The sequence below is a fragment of the Rutilus rutilus genome, assembly GCF_951802725.1.
Source record: "Rutilus rutilus genome assembly, chromosome: 20".
NCBI classification, from domain to species: Eukaryota; Metazoa; Chordata; class Actinopteri; order Cypriniformes; family Leuciscidae; genus Rutilus; species Rutilus rutilus.
The window spans coordinates 15,285,339-15,305,577 of NC_140225.1; the positions used below are offsets into that span (position 1 = coordinate 15,285,339).

The 20,239-nt window shown below is 37.6% G+C and overlaps 1 protein-coding gene across 6 annotated transcripts in view; it reads right to left on the reverse strand.

Moving 5' to 3' along the window:
• Window positions 1-2,621: 2,621 nt before the first annotated feature.
• Window positions 2,622-20,239, reverse strand: part of rims1a (regulating synaptic membrane exocytosis 1a) — a 78,238-nt gene continuing 60,620 nt past the window's right edge. Inside the window, exons 20-34 of one of the 6 annotated variants that reach the window (XM_084392087.1) lie at window positions 19,667-19,744; window positions 18,315-18,413; window positions 17,947-18,036; window positions 16,844-16,921; window positions 15,798-15,869; window positions 15,564-15,629; window positions 13,548-13,660; window positions 13,331-13,440; window positions 12,641-12,801; window positions 11,323-11,543; window positions 7,893-8,043; window positions 6,738-6,850; window positions 6,529-6,630; window positions 5,292-5,431; window positions 2,622-5,212 (exon numbers count right to left, since the gene is read on the reverse strand). In XM_084392087.1, the coding sequence (XP_084248213.1) occupies window positions 4,994-5,212; window positions 5,292-5,431; window positions 6,529-6,630; window positions 6,738-6,850; window positions 7,893-8,043; window positions 11,323-11,543; window positions 12,641-12,801; window positions 13,331-13,440; window positions 13,548-13,660; window positions 15,564-15,629; window positions 15,798-15,869; window positions 16,844-16,921; window positions 17,947-18,036; window positions 18,315-18,413; window positions 19,667-19,744 (1,813 nt within the window). In that variant the 3' untranslated portion in view covers window positions 2,622-4,993. The remainder of the gene's footprint in view (window positions 5,213-5,291; window positions 5,432-6,528; window positions 6,631-6,737; window positions 6,851-7,892; window positions 8,044-11,322; window positions 11,544-12,640; window positions 12,802-13,330; window positions 13,441-13,547; window positions 13,661-15,563; window positions 15,630-15,797; window positions 15,870-16,843; window positions 16,922-17,946; window positions 18,037-18,314; window positions 18,414-19,666; window positions 19,745-20,239) is intronic. The other 5 variants (XM_084392088.1, XM_084392089.1, XM_084392091.1 and 2 more) reach the window with 5 other exon arrangements.

The window sequence follows — 20,239 nt, forward strand, 5'->3', positions numbered from 1 at the left end:
GAAAAACACACCTGGGTTCCAGCTGACATTCTTGACCCTTTTCCTTCGCCCAAAATAACATCAGGGGCATTGAGAGTGCCCTGCTTCAAGGGTTCTGCTTGATAATCAATGTGCATTCCTTTGTTAGTGTTTGTTTGTACTTACCATTGGTCCAAAGTAGATCAGTGCTATTATTATCAACTAAAGCTAATAAATTTAAAGTACTAAAATAACCAAAATTTAAATAAAAAGAAATAGAAATAACTAAAAATGACAAACGCAGATCAAAATTTGACCTAAATTCAAATGAAAACTGAAAATCTAAAAATAAAAGATAATTAAAAATATTAATATAATAGTGCACTCAACGGCCACTTTATTGGGTACACTTGTTTAACTGCACGTTAACGCAAATATCTAATCAGCCGATCACATGGCAGCAACTCAATGCATTTAGGCATAGACATGGTCGAGACGATTTGCTGAAGTTAACACTGAGCATCAGAATGAGGAAGAAAGATGATTACTTAGCCAGAAGAGCTGTTCTGAGTATTTCAGAAACTGCTGATCTACTGGGATTTTCACACACAACCATCTCTAGGGTTTACAGAGAATGCATGGTCCGAAAAAGAGAAAATATCCAGTGAGCGGCAGTTCTGTGGGCGAAAATGCCTTGTTGATGCCAAAGGTCAGATGAGAATGGCCAGACTGGTTCAAGATGATAGAGAGGCAACAGTAACTCAAATAACCGAGGTCTGCAGAAGAGCATCTCTGAAGAGGTTCAGATGGACTACAGCAGCAGAAGATACACCGGGTGCAACTCCTGTCGGCTAAGAACACGTAACTGAGGCCACAATTCACATGAGCTCACTAAAATTGAACAATAGAAGATTAGAAAAACATTGCCTGGTCTGATGAGTCTCAATTTCTGCTGCAACATTCAAATGGAAGGGTCAGAATTTGGTGTAAACAACATGAAAGCATGGATCCATCCTGCCTTGTATGAACGGTTCAGGCTGATGGTGGTGGTGTAATGATGTGGGGATTATTTTCTTGGCACACATTGAGCCCCTTAGTTCCAATTGAGCATAATTTAAACGCCACAGCCAACCTGAGTATTGTTGCTGACCATGTCCAACCCTTTATGACCACTTCTGATGGTTCCTTCCAGCAGGATAATGCACCGTTACAAAGCTCAAATCATCTCAAACTGGTTTTTTGAACATGACAATGAGTTCACTGTACTGAAACTGACTCCACAGTCTCCAGATCTCAATTCAAGCACCTTTGGGATGCGGTGGTCTCTGAGGAATGTTTCCAGCACCTTTTTGAATCTATGCCATGAAGAATTAAGGCAGTTCTGAAGGCAACGGGGGATCCAACCCAGTAATAGCAAGGTGTACCTAATAAAGTGGCCGGTGAGTATAATACTAAAATAACACTGGTGTAGATAACCAAAGATATTATATGTATTTAATTTTTTTGCAAGTTTATAAGACTTATTTCAGTCAATATTTATACATAAAATTCCCCTTATACCTTTAGTTCTGCTGGTGTACCTATTTCTAAATTCTTCTTTTTATTATTTTATTTTGATGGTTTAAAACCTTTAATGTTTACAATTTTGTCTTTATTTCTCTTTCTCTTTGTAATGTATAGCACTTTATATAACCTTTGTGCGAAATGTGCTACATAAACCTGCCTTGCCTCATTACTGTTTAACATCATTGCCTGTTTTTGATTTCAGTTTAAAGTTGTGATTCAGTTTATGGAAGAAAAAAACCAGCAATATTTTGTTACAATCCAACTGTGCAATGAAGTCATGATTTCCAGACATGCCGCTGCTCGATTAGATTTTTTCAGTGGTGAAGCATGTGTAATATAATGCTCTAATAACAAATTTGGTTCTTGTTCTGTCTTGCTAACCGATGCCCCAGCATTACTATAGCAGCAGAGAGTAAATGTCGAAGCAACACCAAATCTGTCACTAATAATATTAAAAACATAACATCATCCAAGAAATTTTGTGCAAGGCTAGGAAAACAGCTGCTTTATCTTTAAAGCAATGTTTCACTAGACTTCAGAGCGGCTACGTTTATAGCTCACCTAAACAGACACTGACATTAAATTACAATTAGCTGGATAATTGAATTATGCATTAGATTCTGAACAGCTGCTCTGTGGTTACGTAAGCACACAAGACCGAGTCTAATGTCGCATTTCCGGAAATCTGAAGCACTGACAGACGAGGTATTTTTAGCAATTGTTAAGCAGTGATCTTGCACAATTATTGAAAGTTACTGATTAAACAAATGCAAGTAAACCATAAACAAAAGGAAGGAACTGTGTAGTGCTATTTCCCTCCACATGGTGGAGAGATTGGATTACCATTAACTACAGTATGATGCATTGATGGACGTTACTGGACGGACCTCTATTTGGTTTGAGGGCATAGACAAAATGTGATCTTAAGACATTTTTTAATGATCAAAATTACATTTCAAATGTTTCATATTTCAAAAAATATATATTGTATATATAAAATGAAAAAAGCTAGTATCATATTTGAAAAGCAAAACATTTTTCAAATGTTTCAAAATTTAGTGCACACATTTTCTTCCACTTTTTAAATGATCATAGATTATAAATAAAGATACAAAATTAAAACAATAAAAAGCTAGAATCATGCATTTGAAAAAAGCAAATAAAAAAATCAGTGCACAATTTCTTCCACACAGTCTTTTATTTGTAAATAATAAAAATGAACTCTTGAATATAAAACATACACATTATTTGAGCCACGTCTGCTGTACAAACAAGAAATGTTGCAGTGAATACTTTCAATTTTGTTTCAGTGGAATACATGAGCTGTAAACAATCAGTATCCTTGAATAATACTGACAAAGTAAATAAGTCTGCCAAAACCAGGCATATAAAGTAAACTTCTCTTTGAAACGAGGATTCATGAGCATTTATTATAAAGCAACAGGGTGGTAGAGGTCCAAATTTCTCTCGTTAGATTGGGCATCACTAAAATAAAACTTTGGAGGCATCCCTTCTTCCGCTCAGCAGAACCAAGAGACAGAGCACTGATCCATTAACTTGAATGGGGCTGCTTTGTAAATATAAGTAAACTTCTTTGCAGACTCATATTTACAATATATGCATGTACGTAAGTGATGTTTACTTGATACACTCTGTTTCAATATCGATATATCTCTAAGTCATCGTGAATTTCATAATTATATTCCATATACATATAGCTCTAGTTTTTATACAGGATTTCTACCTTAGTTTTAGCCCCACAGTAGTACAGACTACAGTGAACAGCAACATCTTCAATAAAATAGGGCCTTGAGTTTGCTGAGTACTACAGTACAGCGCTTATTTATCCATCCAGGGTAAAGGAAAAAAAAGGGAAAAAGGAGGAGGAGGAGGAGGAGGAGGAGGGGGGGGGGGGGGGGGGGGGGGAGAGATTAAAACAATTTAAAAAATCTTATAGAACATTCAGCCCCAAAATAAGGCCTGTGTGTATGGCTGAACCCGGCCAAATGCCCACACATGGAATGAATGGCTTCGTTTTATTTGATAATCTATTTATATCAAGTACAAGCAAACTGTACAAGTACATGCAACATACAAGCTGTCCTACAGTTTGTGGAACTAACACACACACTTATTGTAGTCTCTTTTTTTCTCATCTGTCTTGTTTTACAAAATGTGCATGCAACTTGGAACAGTTCCAGATTCATGCTGTTCCCCGTGTTGGTGGCGAGCGGTCTTCTTCAGAGACCACGTCTCACTGTCACATTCAAAATGCTCAGAGGGGGGAGGGGGGGGGGGAGGATCTCTGAGATTCGTTTTATAATAAACTAAACCCAAAACCGATGACAAACAGCTAAAAATAGGAAGCTTACGATTTTGGCCTCTTCTGATTTTTTTCATTAATATTATCAATTCCCCAAAGCTCAAACTTTTCTCTTGTTTTGTTCAAAAATCAAGCAATTGTGCTCGCATTAAAATAATGTAAACTCTAGTCGGGTAGAAATTCAAATATCGGTATGTACAGGTCCTTTACCAAACGGAATAGAATTCAAAATGCTCTGAAATGCCAGTACGATATGTTTTGTGATTGCAAAGTCGGACGTTTTAGTGAGCAAATGCATGTAGTGACTGTTTCCGGAGTTTCCTGTTAGTGTTGAAGAAACCTAAATGATAGTGGCAGCTTCTTACAGTCCCAGTGAATCAAATACAATTGGTTTTGTGTCTTCCATGAAGCTCGTATGACACAAATGTCAGAAAACATGAAGCATGTTTTCACATTCTACAAAGTGTGCCTATTTACCAAATCAACAGTAACGTGAAAAGGCAAAGCAGTCGGTGGCGACTGCTGTAAACAGACTTAAAAGGTTCTCAGGCATCCCTGCCTTAATAGACGCAAACGCACACTCACACACACACACACACACACTGCAGTCACACAATCTGAGTTTGAGTTCGTGCCAGACCGGCACACGGCGGGGTCTCGGATGCAGCATCCGTGAAGCAGAGAGGAAACTCTCTGAGAAGACTAAATCTTTAACCCTCGACCTCTGGGGCTTCCTGTAAGTGCAATATAGAGGAGGGGCAGTGCTGTCCTCTCACTCTCGCCAACTCTGAAATGCATACACATGTGAGAAAACAAATACGCTGACTGACCAGAACCCTCTAGGCTACCGGAACCACTGTGGGCTCTGCTTCCTGTCGCGTTTCGGGAGCATCTCCCTTCCTTCTCTTTTTATTTGAGTCGAATCGTCATCTCAGCAACAAAACATGCAGTAAAGGAGCAGAGTGGATCAAAGGAAATCTCTACAACCCAAAGATCAAAAGTAAAAGAGAAGTGATTGTCAGGCTTCAGCAAAGCTTTGATCATGATTCTGTCCATCTGTCTCTTTATCTGCCGCTCCGGTTCTGATTGTTGCCTCGGGTCCTTGGTCCGTGTGTTTTAGTTTCGCATCTCGCTCCTGTCCATTCACTAGGACCTGATGATGCCCGGTGGCCCTGAAGAGTCCAGCGATGACTGGGAAGCGCGACGAGCGAGAGGAGCTAAGGTCGGGTCGACCAATGATGAGGGGGGAAACAGTTTGTACCAACCGATCACTGTGCTGGAAAGATCCAGCTCCTCTAAAAGAATCTGTGCGACTCCCATGAAACATTTGTGGTCCATGCGGCCGTAATCTCCCCACACTATTACCTGAAGACACATTCAGTGGTCAGTGCACACTAATGTGGACTATGGAGGTATACCGAAAACAAACGAATGAAACTCCTACCTGGAGGACTTTACCCTGCGGACTTTCCTCAAACAACAGCGCTTGCTGATACAAAGGATCGAGCGTTTTCCGTGCAATCTTGGTTTTCTTTTTGGCTTTGCACGCTCCGTTTTCCAGCAAATAGACCTTGACGTAGGGAGCTGTGAAGAGCAGACATAGTTCAAAAAGGCTTGTTCAAGCATTTATAGTGCCACGTCATATTAACAATTAGTACAATGTATTCAACTTCAAATTGTCCGGCTGTAATCACTCCATTAAGCTCCTTTAAATCACATTTCTGTTAGTCCAAAGTACATGTGCTAAATGACTAAAATTGAACTACTAATTAAAGTGTGGCGAACAGGACGAGGCCGAGGGCCGTGAGAGAGCGGCGCGAGGCCGGTGGCGTGATTAATGATGAGCGACACCTGCGCGACGTCTCGTATCTCTCACGGAGGAGCGGAGGCATAAAGGAGGAGTGACGACAATGGAGATCGAGAGAGGAACAGGCCTGGGCTTATGTTGTGTTAAGACAGCAGTCGTCCGTGAGGGGCTGCAGTCTTTTACTTTCGTTTTGGATTTGTTTTATTTTTGGTATTAAAATCTGTTTGAATGTTCGCCGGTTCCCGCCTCCTTCTTCCCATAACATCTAACCTCGTTACATAAAGCAACTAGAAAATACACTATTGTTCAAAAGTTTGAAGTCGCTTTTGTAAAAAAAAAGTCTCTTATGATTACCAAGGCTGCATTTGTCTGATCAATACAGAAAAACAGTAATATTGTGAAATTTTTAGCATATTTTATCATGTATTTCAGTCTTCAGTCTCACACGATTCTTCAAAAATGATTCTGATATGCTGATTTGGTGCTCAAGAAACATTTCCTATTGTTGTCAATTTAGAAAACAGCTGTCCTGCTTAATATTATTGTGGAAACCACAATTTTTCAGGATTATTTGATGATTGGAAAGTTAAAAAGAACAGCATTTATTTGAAATACTAATCTTGTAACATTGTAAATGTCTTTACTGTCACTTTTGATCAATTGAATTAATTTTTTTAATTTTTTTTATCGTACTGACCCCGAACTTTTAAACTGTACCTACCGCTTACATGAAAAAAATGAAAAAAAAGAAATTCAATGTGCTTAACACGGAACAATTCAGTCATGCATGTAAAAATGTTTACACAATGAGAAGGATACACATAATGAATCCCTAATCCCTATGAAAACTAGTTGTATGTGGGCACACTCTCACCCGGCAGCGATTTGGAACCTGGTTTAGGTGTAAGACCACGGGCCCTGATAACCTCCACCTCCAGCTGCCCTTTCTTATTCGTCAGTCCAATCTGAACATCTCCTACAAAACAAAACCAATTCAAAGAAAAAAAGAAAAAAGTTTCCATTGAAGCAAACTGAAAAAAATCTTAGACTTTAGTTTGTATATAACAAAAAATATTTACTTACCCATAGCGGGCGTGGCAAGTGTTTGTCTACCCACCAACTGAGCAGGACCAAGACCATCCAGGAAATCACTGAACTGGCTATCAGCCCCTAACCTCATCCCTGAGAAGATCAGACTGACACACACACATGCACCAGTCATCAGAAGGATGGATGGATGGATGGATGGATAAAAAGAAGCAATTTAAATACAGCTTATAGTAAATGTCTTGTTATATTTATGCATTCTTAAATACTTTGTTGTCATAAATCCATAAAAATCCCAAAATTTATCTTCTGAAACCATTGTAGAGACCAAAACAAACTTCAAACAAGAACATATACATCAATTAGTTTCTATGGATGAAATCTACTACTGCAGAATGAGCCTATTGCCCTCATTTAGTGTTCAAAGGCTGCTGAAATGAGTATGGTATGTAAACCCTGTCCTGCGTTAAGGCCCCTCTTAATACACTCAATATTTCCTTTGAGACCAGCGCAATTTCCATGACCTAACTCCTGCAGGAATGTCTGAGGGACGTGCCAGCCCATGTCGTGCTACCATATGAACGGCTTTATGTGATTTCAGACCATTTAAAACACGTTCAACCTTAAATCATGGGGTTGCTGCTCATTTTGCCGTGTCACACAGTCACGACGGACAGGCCAACCGACCGATGACCCCCGCTCTCTGAAGCCGTAAAGGGAATCGTGGCTGGCGTTTTCTGCGCCGCTACAGACCCTGCCAAGGCCCCTCTCCGCAGATGATGGATATTTTAATTATTATAGGGGAGTACTGCTTGCCATCTGGCTCCAAAAATGGAGTTTAGACAGTAGTGGACACAGCATTAGCTCTGTAAATCAGACTGTTCTCTATTAGCTTATCCTTATGGTTTTTCCAAATAAATCTAGACGAGAGAAGCTCATGTGTACATGACACGCAGCCTGTTGATGGGTTTGCAGTGAATACATAAAAAACACCAGAGACAGGACATTTTAAGGGAGAGAGAGCTGGGGAGGAGGTCAACATCGGGTAAAATAGCAGAAATTGGTTACAGTATACATTATAAATGTCTTTACTGTCACTTTTGATCAATTTAATGCATCCTTGCTGTATAAATGTATGTATGGTTTATAACAGCGAAAGAAAGGAGGAGTCAAACTGCACTGGATACTAACTTGCCCTCAGAGCTATAGCTGTTCATGCTGCCGTCAGTGGACTCTCGGCTGGCTTGGCGGGCCATGGCGTTACGGGGATACTCCACTGCCATTCCCGTCTCCTGACTGCGCTGGATCTGACTGGATCCCTTTGTTTTCTTGTTAGCTGCTTCTGTGGATGGGGGGAAAATGGCATTACTATACACAGGACTGTCATCGGGGGGATGAAGGGGGTCCCAATAAGGTCCTTTAATTCTTAAGCAGTACTTGGAAAGAATCTGCAAGAAGAACTTAAATGAAAAATATTAATGCTGTCAAAAGGTTAAAAGGTAGCACTTTATTTTACAGTCCTGTTCCCCATGTACATACTATACTTATAGTAATTACAATAAGTGGGTAATAACTACATACTAACCCTGAACTTACCCATAAACCTAAGCCCATGTAGTTATCTTATATCACCCAGTACTTTATTAGGTAAGTACAGAAAGTTCGGGACAGAACGTTTTTGTGGTGGGTAGGTTTAGGTTAGTGTAAGGCAGGGGTAGGCAAGTTTGGTCCTAGAGCCGCTGTCCTGCAGAGTTTGGCTCCAACCCTGAAAAAAACCCTCACCTGCCTGTAGCCTTAGTACTCCTGAAGACATTGATTAGCTTGTTCAGGTGTGTTTGATTAGGGCTGGAGCTAAACTCTGCAGGACAGCGGCTCTCTAGGACCGAACTTGCATACCCCTGGTGTAAGGGGATAGAATATACAGTTTGTACAGTATATAAATCATTATGTCTATGAAAAGTCCCCATAAAACATGAAAACACAACATGTCTGTGTGTGTGTGTGTGTGTGTGTGTGTGTGTGCGCGCCCAGGTGTTTAAGTTTGTGTGCTATTCTTACAGCCGTCAATCAGGAGAAAATATTGCAGTCTAAGACCAAGTTCTTCGCCCTTGGTGAGAGTAACATCTCCTGCTGGACGTCACGGGGCACCATCCTTACTATTTATGGCCTTTTGATAGATTACAGATCCTTTGAAAATGTCAACCACTGAGGTGGCTCACAGATCCACTGTCATGCCAGTTGTTTGAGTTAAAAATGTAGCAAAGAGCTTTATCTCTTCACTCATCGTGTTCACTTTCATCAAAACACAATCAAGGGCTTATTCTTACAAGACTTACAAAAGAAAGGTCCAGGGACTCTTATTAGCATTCGTTTGTATGGCTCTGACATTATTTGGGAAAACAGAAAAATACTGTCAGAACAGAAATTATCTTATAAATAAATAATAATAAAAATACATTTAGAGCACCTGTATGTTGAGGTTCTTTTAGTCTTTTGGACTTTTTAGAATTGTACCTGACAAATGATCTTAAAGGAGGAGTGTTTAAACTACATGCTCTGTGCAGCCCACAAGATATTTAAAAAACAATCTTTTAAAATTGTCACATTTTTGTGAAATAAATGACATTCATAATATGAACACTGGGTGTCACTATCAAGTGAAGTCAATGTCACTGGCATCATTAGTCATTCTGCAGTTTAAAAGATAAATCATCATTGGCCTATGTCACTCTTAAGATAATATTGAAAAAGCAGTGTTGGTTTAAAAAAAAAAAGGTTTAATTGATAATGGTTGGAAACAGTTTATTTTATTAACAGTCCAAATTGTTAACATCAGTTAATGCATTAAGTATCATAAACTAACAATTAACAAGGAACAACCATTTTTACAGTGTTTATAAATCCAGGTTAATGATAATTCAATCAGTATTGATCATATACTCTTAACAAAAAATATATATTTTAAACAAATGCTGTTCCTTGTGTGTTTTTTTTAGGAATCTTTGATTAATAAAGTCCAATCACAGCTTCCCCACAAATATTAAGCAGCACAACCGGTTTTAACATTGATAATAATAATAAATGTTTCTTGAGCAGCAGAGCAGCATATTAGAATGATTTCTGAAGGATCATGTGACACTGAAAACTGGTGTAATGATGCTGAAAATTTAGCTTTGCCATCACAGGAATAAATTACATTTTAAAATATATTCAAACAGAATTATTTTTTAATAATATTTCACAATATTACTGTTTTTAATGATTTTCAATCAAATAAAAGCAGTTATGGTGGTTTAAAAGACTTGGAAAGACTTAAAAAAATTGGAATGACCCCAAATTTTAATCAGTAAAGTAAATATACATTAATACATGAACTAATGTTAATATACAATGTGAAAATTTGTAAAAAATAAATAAATAAAATAAATAATTGTATTAGTATATACGCATAAATTACTATGAACCACGATAAAATGCTTTAAAAGAATTGTAATAATACCTAATGCATTAACTCATGTTAACAGATTAAGAAAGTGTTCCCGCAATATTTTTAGTTTTGGCTATGGTTGTGAATGGATAAGGCTGGTGCAGTGGACAGAGCGTGGAACAGCTGTTACAAAGCAGCGGAGCTCTTTAAAATGCTGATTTATCGCATCTTTGCAACTCTTTATGATTTATCATCTGATGGTCCTTTTAAGATATTATCCAGGCGTTTGGCAGAGAGCGGTGCCAAAAAAACTTCTTTTGCCATCCTTTTTGAATTTGTTTCTTTTTTCAGCAATCCATTTATTAAACTATAAACAGACAGTGCTTAAAACATGGGATTTTAGAGGATATCAGATCCAACTTCAAAGGTATTTATCTACATTACATCTGATAGGAATCCAGGGTTGATCTGCACCTGACAGTGTGAACTCTTGCCAATGCTAACATGCTGCCATTCATATTTCTAGCCCGAGGCTTCAGCTCCCACACTTTTAAAGAGACTAAAGACACATGCTACTTTAAGAGGTGAACCAAGGTAGAATGAGACCTGATACGTAGATCCATCAGACAAGGGTGACCCGGAGAAAGAGAGAGGAGAGACAGATAAGAGATAGCCATCTAAGCAAAGCAGGAAGACTGAGGAAAAGACATCCAGCGGTCTTGGCAAATGGATTTAACTGACGGAAAGAACTTGCTCTTTATAATATTCCAGTCTTGATTTTGTTAACAATTCCAAAATGCTTTTTGGTCCTGATGACACTAATGTCATTCTACTGAATATATCCTCATTGTTACTCAAGCATTTTGATTTTTAGCTTTTACACCAGTAGAGGGCACCTCAGGCTACGCTAACAGGGCATTAAGAAATGCATCTGTGTCCTGTACCTCTTCTCTGGTGTTTAAAAGAATATAAAAGAGTGTTTAAAAGTGACTTTATCAGACTGATATCCAAACAATGAGTTTTATTGGGACAAAAGGTCCTTGTCTAAAAGGCCCTACTATATATGGTACATGAAGCGGCGAGTAACATGTTTTAGATTTAAACTTGTGAGTTTATTAGAAGCAATACCTGATTTATGTGGCTATTCAAGCCATTGTTGCACAGAAAGGATATGATTGGCTGGTAGTGTCTCACCTGTCTGACTGAGCTGAGAGGTGCTTCTGCTGCGGCGTGAGGGAATGCCCACGATGGCGACTACACGGGCGCTAAGGCTGGATCTGCGCTTTTTCCCTCCTCCACCCAGTGTTCCCAGAGCGGTGTCTGACTGGCTGCCATCCGTACGCTCCAGAGTGTAGATTTCCCCACTAACACTCGTACTCTTCAACATGCTGCGGCTGGATGGATGAATATGACGGCTGGTGGAGGGAGAAAACATAGCAAAGACTCTCAGTAACTCAAATGACAAATGGAAAATCACTATGACAATGTGACCCTCTGCGTTTGATTATTCTTTCTGAGTTTACCGAAAAGCATAAAAATCTGAGAATGACGTGATCATGGAAAAGACTGCTGTGATCATCTTAAAGGGATAAATATTTTTTAATTTTTGTGCCATTTTGATATAAAAGAGTTTGATTTACATGAACATTACAATTCAAAAGTTTGAGGTCGATTTTTTTAAATGTGTCTGCAAGTCTCTTATGATCAAGGATGCATTTATTTTATTAAAATACAATTAAACATTTGTAAAATTTTAGCATTACGATTTAAAACAGCTGTTTTCTATTGTAATATTTTAAAATTGTAATTTATTCATGTGATGGAATTTTCAGCAGCCATTCTTCCAGTCTTCAGTGTCACATGATCCTTCAGAAATCATTCTAATATGCTGATTTGGTGCTCGAGAAACATTTCTTAATATTATTAATGTTGAAAACAGTTGTGCTGCTTAATATCTTTGGAAAACATTTTTTTTTTCAGGATTCTTTGAAGAATAGAAAGTTCAAGTGAACAGGATTTATTTGAAATATAAATATTTTGGAACATTATAAATGTCTTCACTGTCACATCTGATAAATGTAATGCATTCTTGAACCCAAACTTTTAAACGGAAGTGTTTAAATGTGTACAACATAAATGTATGGAAACTAAACAACAAAAACAGGTTACCATTGTAACGTGTAAATTAACTATTGACTGCTACACAAACATTTATTCAGTAATTCATAACTTCTTCAAGAGAACAAAAATGTTATAAATGCGTAGAATATGGCCACTTAATGTAGAAAAGAAGGCGCTGTAAAGATTCACAGCTGCTTTTATAATAATCTCTCCTCAAGAGATATTCAAGAAATGTTTGAACAAATTTTTCAACAACAAAAAAAGTGCATAAATGACATTACAATTACAAATTGATCTCTAACAAGTATGATCACTAAAGACGTGTCAAAATGTTACAAAAATGGTCAGACCTAATGCAACAGTCCCTTATGATTATAGCTATGCATCTCACCTAATGCGACCCCTGGGTCGTTCTGATTGAATGGACATGTAGCTGGTGCTACTGATCCGCGAGGCACTGCTGGCGCGAGAGATGGCTGACACGTCACTGACATCACTGTCTGAGGACTTATGGGACACATTGTCACAGCTTCGTCGCTGCTCCTTATAAAGCTAGTGGAATGAAATGCACAAAAGAATGAAAGCGCATATACATTCTGAACATTCTAGATTTGTCACAGTTTGAAAGAGCTGGAATGGGATTACACACTACCGTTCAAAAGTTTGGGGTCAGTATAAGATATTTTCTAATACTTTTATTCGGCAAGAATGCATTAAATTGATCAATAGTCAAAGTAACATATGTTATAATAGATAGATGTTACAATATAATAGATGTTACAAAAGATTTAAAATTCAAATAAATGTTGTTCTTTTGAACTTTATATTCATCTAAGACTGTTTGATGGTTTAAACAAAAACATAAAGCAGGAAAAACTAAATCTACTAAACACTAAATCAGCATCTTAGAATGACTTCTGAAAGATCATGTGACACTGAAGAATGAAGTGATGGCTGCTGAAAATTCAGCTTTGCAATCACAGGAATAAATTCGATCTTAATTAGAAATTCATCCCCAAACTTTTTAACAGTAGTGTATATGAAAATGAAGTCCAATCCGAGAGAGCAGAACGGCGTTCACCTCTCTTTTATTCTTGAGCGCCCTCTCCAGATCCTGGCTGGTACTGGAGGGAGCTGCTGTTCGGAAGGTGCGTACTTTCATTTGCCGTGTTCGCTCCTCTGAAGCAAGAGCTAATACATACATGATAAAAAAAAATATGGTATTTTCATATTTTGCATATTTATTCAACAAACATTTGGAAAAGTAACCAGTGCAAGTCAGTGGACAATGACTGTACCTTGCTCTACACTGCTGCTTTTAGCGGGAACTTGGGGAAGCTGTCTGACCTTTCGTGTTGAAGAAGAGTCCGCTGTTGATGAGGAGAATGTGGGCCGGGAGTTCGGCTGCTCCCTGATGGAGAGAGAGGGAGAGGGAGAGAGAGAGAGAGAGAGAGAGAGAGAGAGAGAGAGAGGGGAGAAGAAAAAATGATGGTTATTTTATTAAGTACATAGGCCATACCACCAACCAGCGTGGACCAAAATGTACATCTGTTAAACACATTTTCACAAACAGACTGATCCTTACCGGACCAATATCTGCATGATAAGGTAACATTATTGATCACATCTGATATGTATTATTATTGCTAAGAGCCATAAGGAAAGCAAAACAAGTACAAGAGTGAAGGGTGTAAAACTGATGGGGAAAAAATTGCGGTAAATGTGAAAGATAACATTGTTGTTGTGCACAAGGCAACAAACAGAAAGCTGTGGGTAGGTGATGAGGACAGGTGGATTTTCAGTATAAAAAGCAGCAACCACACAAAACATTTGAGAGAAAAGAGCAAAAGCAGAGGTTATAGCAAAGACAAGGCTTAAAGTGTTAATTGTAGGATGGGTTGAGCACAGCAAGGTTTCTCAGCCCAGATCAGGGTCAGCACCTTTCCATTTGGGGTGAGCCTGGTTGACCCCCGCACGGGTCACCTTACCCAATGGAGGCAGCGATACCCTCTTCCTGCGTGAGCCCTTTAGAATGGAGGTTGGCCTAATGCTGCAAGCCAGTGAGAATAGCAACATACAAGACAGAATAATAAAGGAAAAATAAAATCAATGTGACAAATCATAGAAAAAAATAAAACAAGCAAATGGAGAAAAAGCCAACGAATTATTTGCAAAAACAGAGAGAGAAATAGTGTGAATGTGTGAAAAAATAAATATGTTTGTGGATGAAGCCAGAGCAGCACTTCCCTGTAAAAGTTCAACAACTGAAAAATATACACAATTTAATAAATAGAATAATATACTAATAACAGGGTCCAAATTTAACATAGGTGGGTGATTTGAGAAAATGTACTAGCCATGAATAATTTTTTATTAAAAATATATTTATGCTTTTTGTATTTTTTATATTTTTGTCATTTAAAATGAAATCAATTAAATCGTTTTTTAACGGGAAGAAAGATTATCTATGATTTGATTAACTTACATCACTTTTATGCCATTTATATTATTTTATTATTTTACATTTCAACTGAAACATTTTATTTATTCACATATTGTAAGAGAACTGGTGAGTAAATCTTATTAACTATTTTATTTACTCACCAAAGTACATTTTTACTCACATTTGGAGCTTTGGCAATATTTTAATTCTGGGCTCTGATATAAAATATAGAAATAGTCAGAAACAAATGAACAAAAGCATATTGAAGAAATTTTTTTTATAATTTAAAGTCCCCCTGTAATCAATAATTGTATTCCTTAACACTCAAATGACATATTTAAACGTTTTTTTCCTTGAAAAAAAATTCTTCATGCCTTAAAATAGCTTGAATGTAACTACACTCTTGCCTCATTTAGTATACGCGGTTCTATGAATATGCAAATTAGCCCCGCCTCCACTCACTCACACCAGCTCAGAGATCCACTTGTTGACGATCACACGTTGACGTGATTGGTTACAAGGTAGTTTGTGACGTCAAACCCCAGCGATTTCAAACCGCGATATTAAGACTGTCTTTGGTTCACTGCCATTTTAAGGAGAAAATACCCAGAAATGGTGCTGACTTATGAATTTGCACATGGTTTGTCTTAAAGCATATTAAAAACAACACATAGACATATAAACAACATTAAAAGCTTGATTTTCACCACAGGGGGACTTTAACAAAAACCACTATACAAGTCCAATCTAGAAGCTTTATCCAGTGTGAAATAAATAAGTGTGTACTAAACAGGTTCTGTACATACAGGACTTCAACAATCAACAGGCAATGCAAATGTGACATGATGTGACATGGTTTGATAAGTCTTACCGCTCGCTGTCAGATATTCTCTTGCCAAGTTTCTGACAGCTAGGCTTGTCCAGAGTTCTCGACTGCCTGCAACATGGAAATGATCGAGGCGAGACAGAAAACAAAAAGAATGAGGAGTGGATTCACTCAGGACTGGACGGACAGTAAATGAAACTGCTGTCTAATAAAATGCCACGATGGAGATGGACATGTTATTGGTATATGTGCTCTAGAGCTCTTCCTGTGGGTCTGTACCTCTGTGCGTCTGGCTTTGCACTGAGGTGGTGTACTGTCTCCTGAGCGGGGAACATAGCCTCCAAAACCCAGCTGATTCATAAGATCAGGTCAAACACATGTGAGTGGCATGGATACAGACACACAGACACACAATGACACAGTATGGATTGATGTTAATACAAAATAATAATTTCATTAGGGCTAAATCATGTCACTTTGGTTTAGTGGCTACTCATTAAAGGAAATGATACAATATTGTGTACAGTTAGACATATACACAAGACACACTGTGTATGATATGCAGCACAGACAACTGACAGATGACATATGTGACTTTATATACCCGGAAAATTTAAGACAAATCCTCTGAAATCATATCAATTTCAGATGAATCTAGAGAAAAGTGAAAATACAAGCAGTGCCCCCAAAATGAATTTGGACACTTAAAATGTCTGAATATCACATGTAAAATACAAGACCGATTTGAACCTGCAAACAAATTATTCTTTTATAATCTGAAAACTAACTTTTTTGTGTGAAACGTTTTGCCTGAAATGTGTGCTTGTGGTATTTTTTTGTTTAAAATAAATCTCACTTGGTTTAAATTTTGTTTAATGTATTTGTGCATTTTATGTCAACATACTTTTCAGGGCCACTGTAATGTATGAACATGTACCAAAAACTGTTGGAAAAATCAGTATAAAAGAGAAGTAGAAGATAACAAGGGAATAAACTATAGTCTGTGGAAAGAGTTTAGATAAAAAGGACTAAATACAACCTCATGAAATCCAGAGTCAACGCAACACACTACACATCACACCACAAAAGCCACATTTTCAAAGCTACTGAGCAGCTGAAAAACTACAAAACACACTCACGATCACATTATAGAGCGCTAAAATCATGGGGCTGCTGGGTAACAACAAGCTATAGGTCAGAAGCTACAGGAGGTTGGAGGGTTAGCTATACAGTACATCCACTATCTAGTCCCATGGCAGGGAGGGGACAGACAGGTTAGAAGAGCAGAGAGGTTTAGCAATAGGACTGGAGGACAGGAGGGATACCTGTCGTCTTCTGGGGAGGCATGCTGAATTAGGATCCTTGGGCTCATGGGTCTGGTACGGGGCAGAGACTGGGTGCTCCTGCGTGAGTGTGTGCGTGTGTGATCCACAAACACCCAAAGAGTTCAAAGTGGAGATGGAAGAAACACGGGAGGTCAATATAGAGACTGTGACAACGGTCATCTCAAACACACAAGAAGATGTACAGATTCAGGGGACTCATATTTGACACTTCTTCAGCTACTGTGGTTAGATAAAAACTCCCTATCCAAGACGCAAAACAGAGCCGCCAGACCATAAGAGTCACTGGACACTAACAGAGCAGTGCATAGTGGGTGACCCAACAGTGGTATGTTTCTTTGACATTAACATAGACATGCTGGGTCTTATTCACTAACAACCGCACGTAAGTGTTCTTATTTTACAGTATGTGCACAGAAAAAGAAATCATTCTAAAGCTAATTCATTTAGATTAATCAAAATGAGTGAGTGTATGCTAGCAGTTAGTTATTAGCATCAGCTTTCTGCACAGTCTCCCTCCAACATTGATGATAAGAAATTATTCTAGAGCAGCAGATCAGCATATTAGAATGATTTCTGAAGGATCATGGGACACTGAAGATGGGAGTAATGGCTGCTGAAAATTCAGCCTCATGGGAATAAATTACATTTCAAAAGATATATATATAAAAAATAAAAAAACTGTCAAAGAGAGTTTAAATTATAATAACATTTCACAACATTACTGTTTTAACTGTATATTTAATTAAACAAATGCAGCCTTGGTGAGCATAAGAGACTTACTAAAACATTAATTTAACCCACCACCCCAAACCTTTATATTCATAAACATTTTACTTAACAAATTTTACGTTTCTAATGCAAGGATTTGTAGGTGTGGTTTTAAATGTATCCTAAATTTTGTTTGCGCTCAAGTTTTATGCAAAACGATGTGTGTGTGCACATTAGTGAATGAGACCCAGTGATTGTTGTGTTCAAAGGGCATCACAAAGGAACATTATAAGAGTGTCCTTTAATGTCTGTGAATGATATTAATGACAAATTCAACAAAATTAGAATAATCCGATTCAAAGTAAAGAGTGTACCTGTCTCGTTCAGGTGAATTGGAATTAGAACCTGGTCTCAGACAGTTGGTACTAGCACTTCTAAGCCTGTCAAGAGAGGGCTGTAGATCACTAGGGTCACAACATGCCATCCAATGGAGAAAGGGGAGAAGGAAAAAAGAGAATAGGAAGATGACAAAGAACAAAAACATTAGGTCCAAAATAAAATGAAAAGCAAACCTGTAAGGGGAGGAAGTCAAGAGAGCTGCTATAATGTGGTGTGTGAGATAATGGTTGAATTTTCTAATGTTTTGAATGAGGAGCAGCTGGCTCTTGGGAGCTGTTGGATGTTTGATGTTGTTGTAGTTTTTATCTAATGGGGTTGAGGGTTGACATTTTCGACCCCTTACCTAATGGTGATCTTGTCTGTGAACCTAAGAACTTGGCGTTGTGTGGCAGTGACTACAGACAGCCGTGACTTTGACTTAAGGCATGCAGGAAGTGTTGAGCTGAACACAAACGAAAGTCAAACAAGTGCAAACAAAAGCAATCACAAGTTACAGAAAAAAAAACAGTAAAGAACAAAACATAACAACCAAAAATAACATTATAAAATCACATGACCAACTTATCTGTGGATTACAGCAACAAAGAAACACGTTCAAAGTTTAACACTGTGTGCCAACATTGGGAATGCGGATGCTAACGGATATCTTTCTTCAGGAATTATGGACCTACTTGGTTTGGACAGACAAATTGCTTATTGTGGTTAAAAATGTCCCATTGCGCCGGGTTAGGACACAGCATAAGATGTTTACAGCTAATGGTGATTTACTGTCTCTTAAAATTAACAATGTCCACACACAAAAAAACACCACACATTAGACAGAAAGCACTCACATTTACCTACCATCTTAACACCTAACAGTGGCAGATTCCCATAAGATTGTCTGTATTTCAATCTCCAATTAAAATACTACAATACCTCTCTATGTGTTTGCATATGCTGAAGATGTTGAAAATAGACATTTTATATCTATGGTGTATTATAGTTTAAATCTACATTAAATGCAATTAGCTGAACTTCAGAGTACTTTTTTGACCCGTTTAAATAGGACTGAAGTACATCTTTATATGTAATTTCATAGTTATTTTTATTGTTTATTGTTAACTTTAAATTCATTCCTACTGAAACTTGTGTCATGTATTTAAATGCAATTTGTGATTTATATAAATTTTGCATATACGGTATTTCAATTTGTAATATCTACTATATATATATATATATATATATATATATATACACACATACACAAAAGATTATTAAAACAATGATTTAATTTTTTTTTGTAAAACAGAATGTAAAGGTGTACTTAAGTGTGTTGTGAATGTGTACTCCATTTAAGTACAGTGGCATTTTATTTCATTATTATATGATCTCCACAAAACATTTTTTTAAAGTATAAGATTTGAAGTACAGTACAAATGCACATTCAGTAGAAATAAGTGCACTTTTTTACAAGAGCCAACAATATTAACAATTTCTAATATTACAGTAAATGTACAACATTGTCATGAACATCCAGTTTAATGGTTTTGTTAAATGATAAATGTGTCAAACTTTGACAATAATCAAAAATATACGCACCAGCATACTGCATATTGCATTAGCTAAGTGCTCTGGAATTTGAGGTTCACAGATGCTATAAAATACTAATTAGTCAGAAAGGATGGCTCAAGAGTTCAGTTTTGGCTGCCTTACCTGTAAATATCCTTATGAATTCCATTGACTAATAAAGGCATCTTAGGAGGCAGAGTGCTACTGTACTTAGATGAACTCCTGGCAACATTACATTAACATGCAAGCATGCAAAAGGGAAACAAAAGATGTATCAACATCAGAGCTGTAGTTAGTCCACTCAAATAGCAAAAGAATGTCAAAAGTCACTCGAGCAAACATGCAAAGATCACTCCAGGGGAAACTCCCTCATTCTAGATCATCCTTTTCCCCCGCGCTCATAATCAAGGTCAGTGACAAGCGGAATAAAAATAAACGTGTCAGAATAACACTTGAGCAGAATGAGATTGTTATTTTGAGAAAGCAAACGGTTGTCATGACGAGGTATTCGTCTTTTAGGCTGCAAGCCAAAAGCAAGTGGAAAGTTCCGCTTGTAATATTTCTTGTCAACTAGCTGCTCTGAAATATTAGAGTTGAGAGGCGAAGAGCTTGACAAGAAGCGTTCGAGGGAGAGAAACTGGCATCAACACTCAGTTCTGTTTTAATTAAATGGAATAAACTTCAGGCTAGGCGAACGAAACAGATACGAGGAGTCTT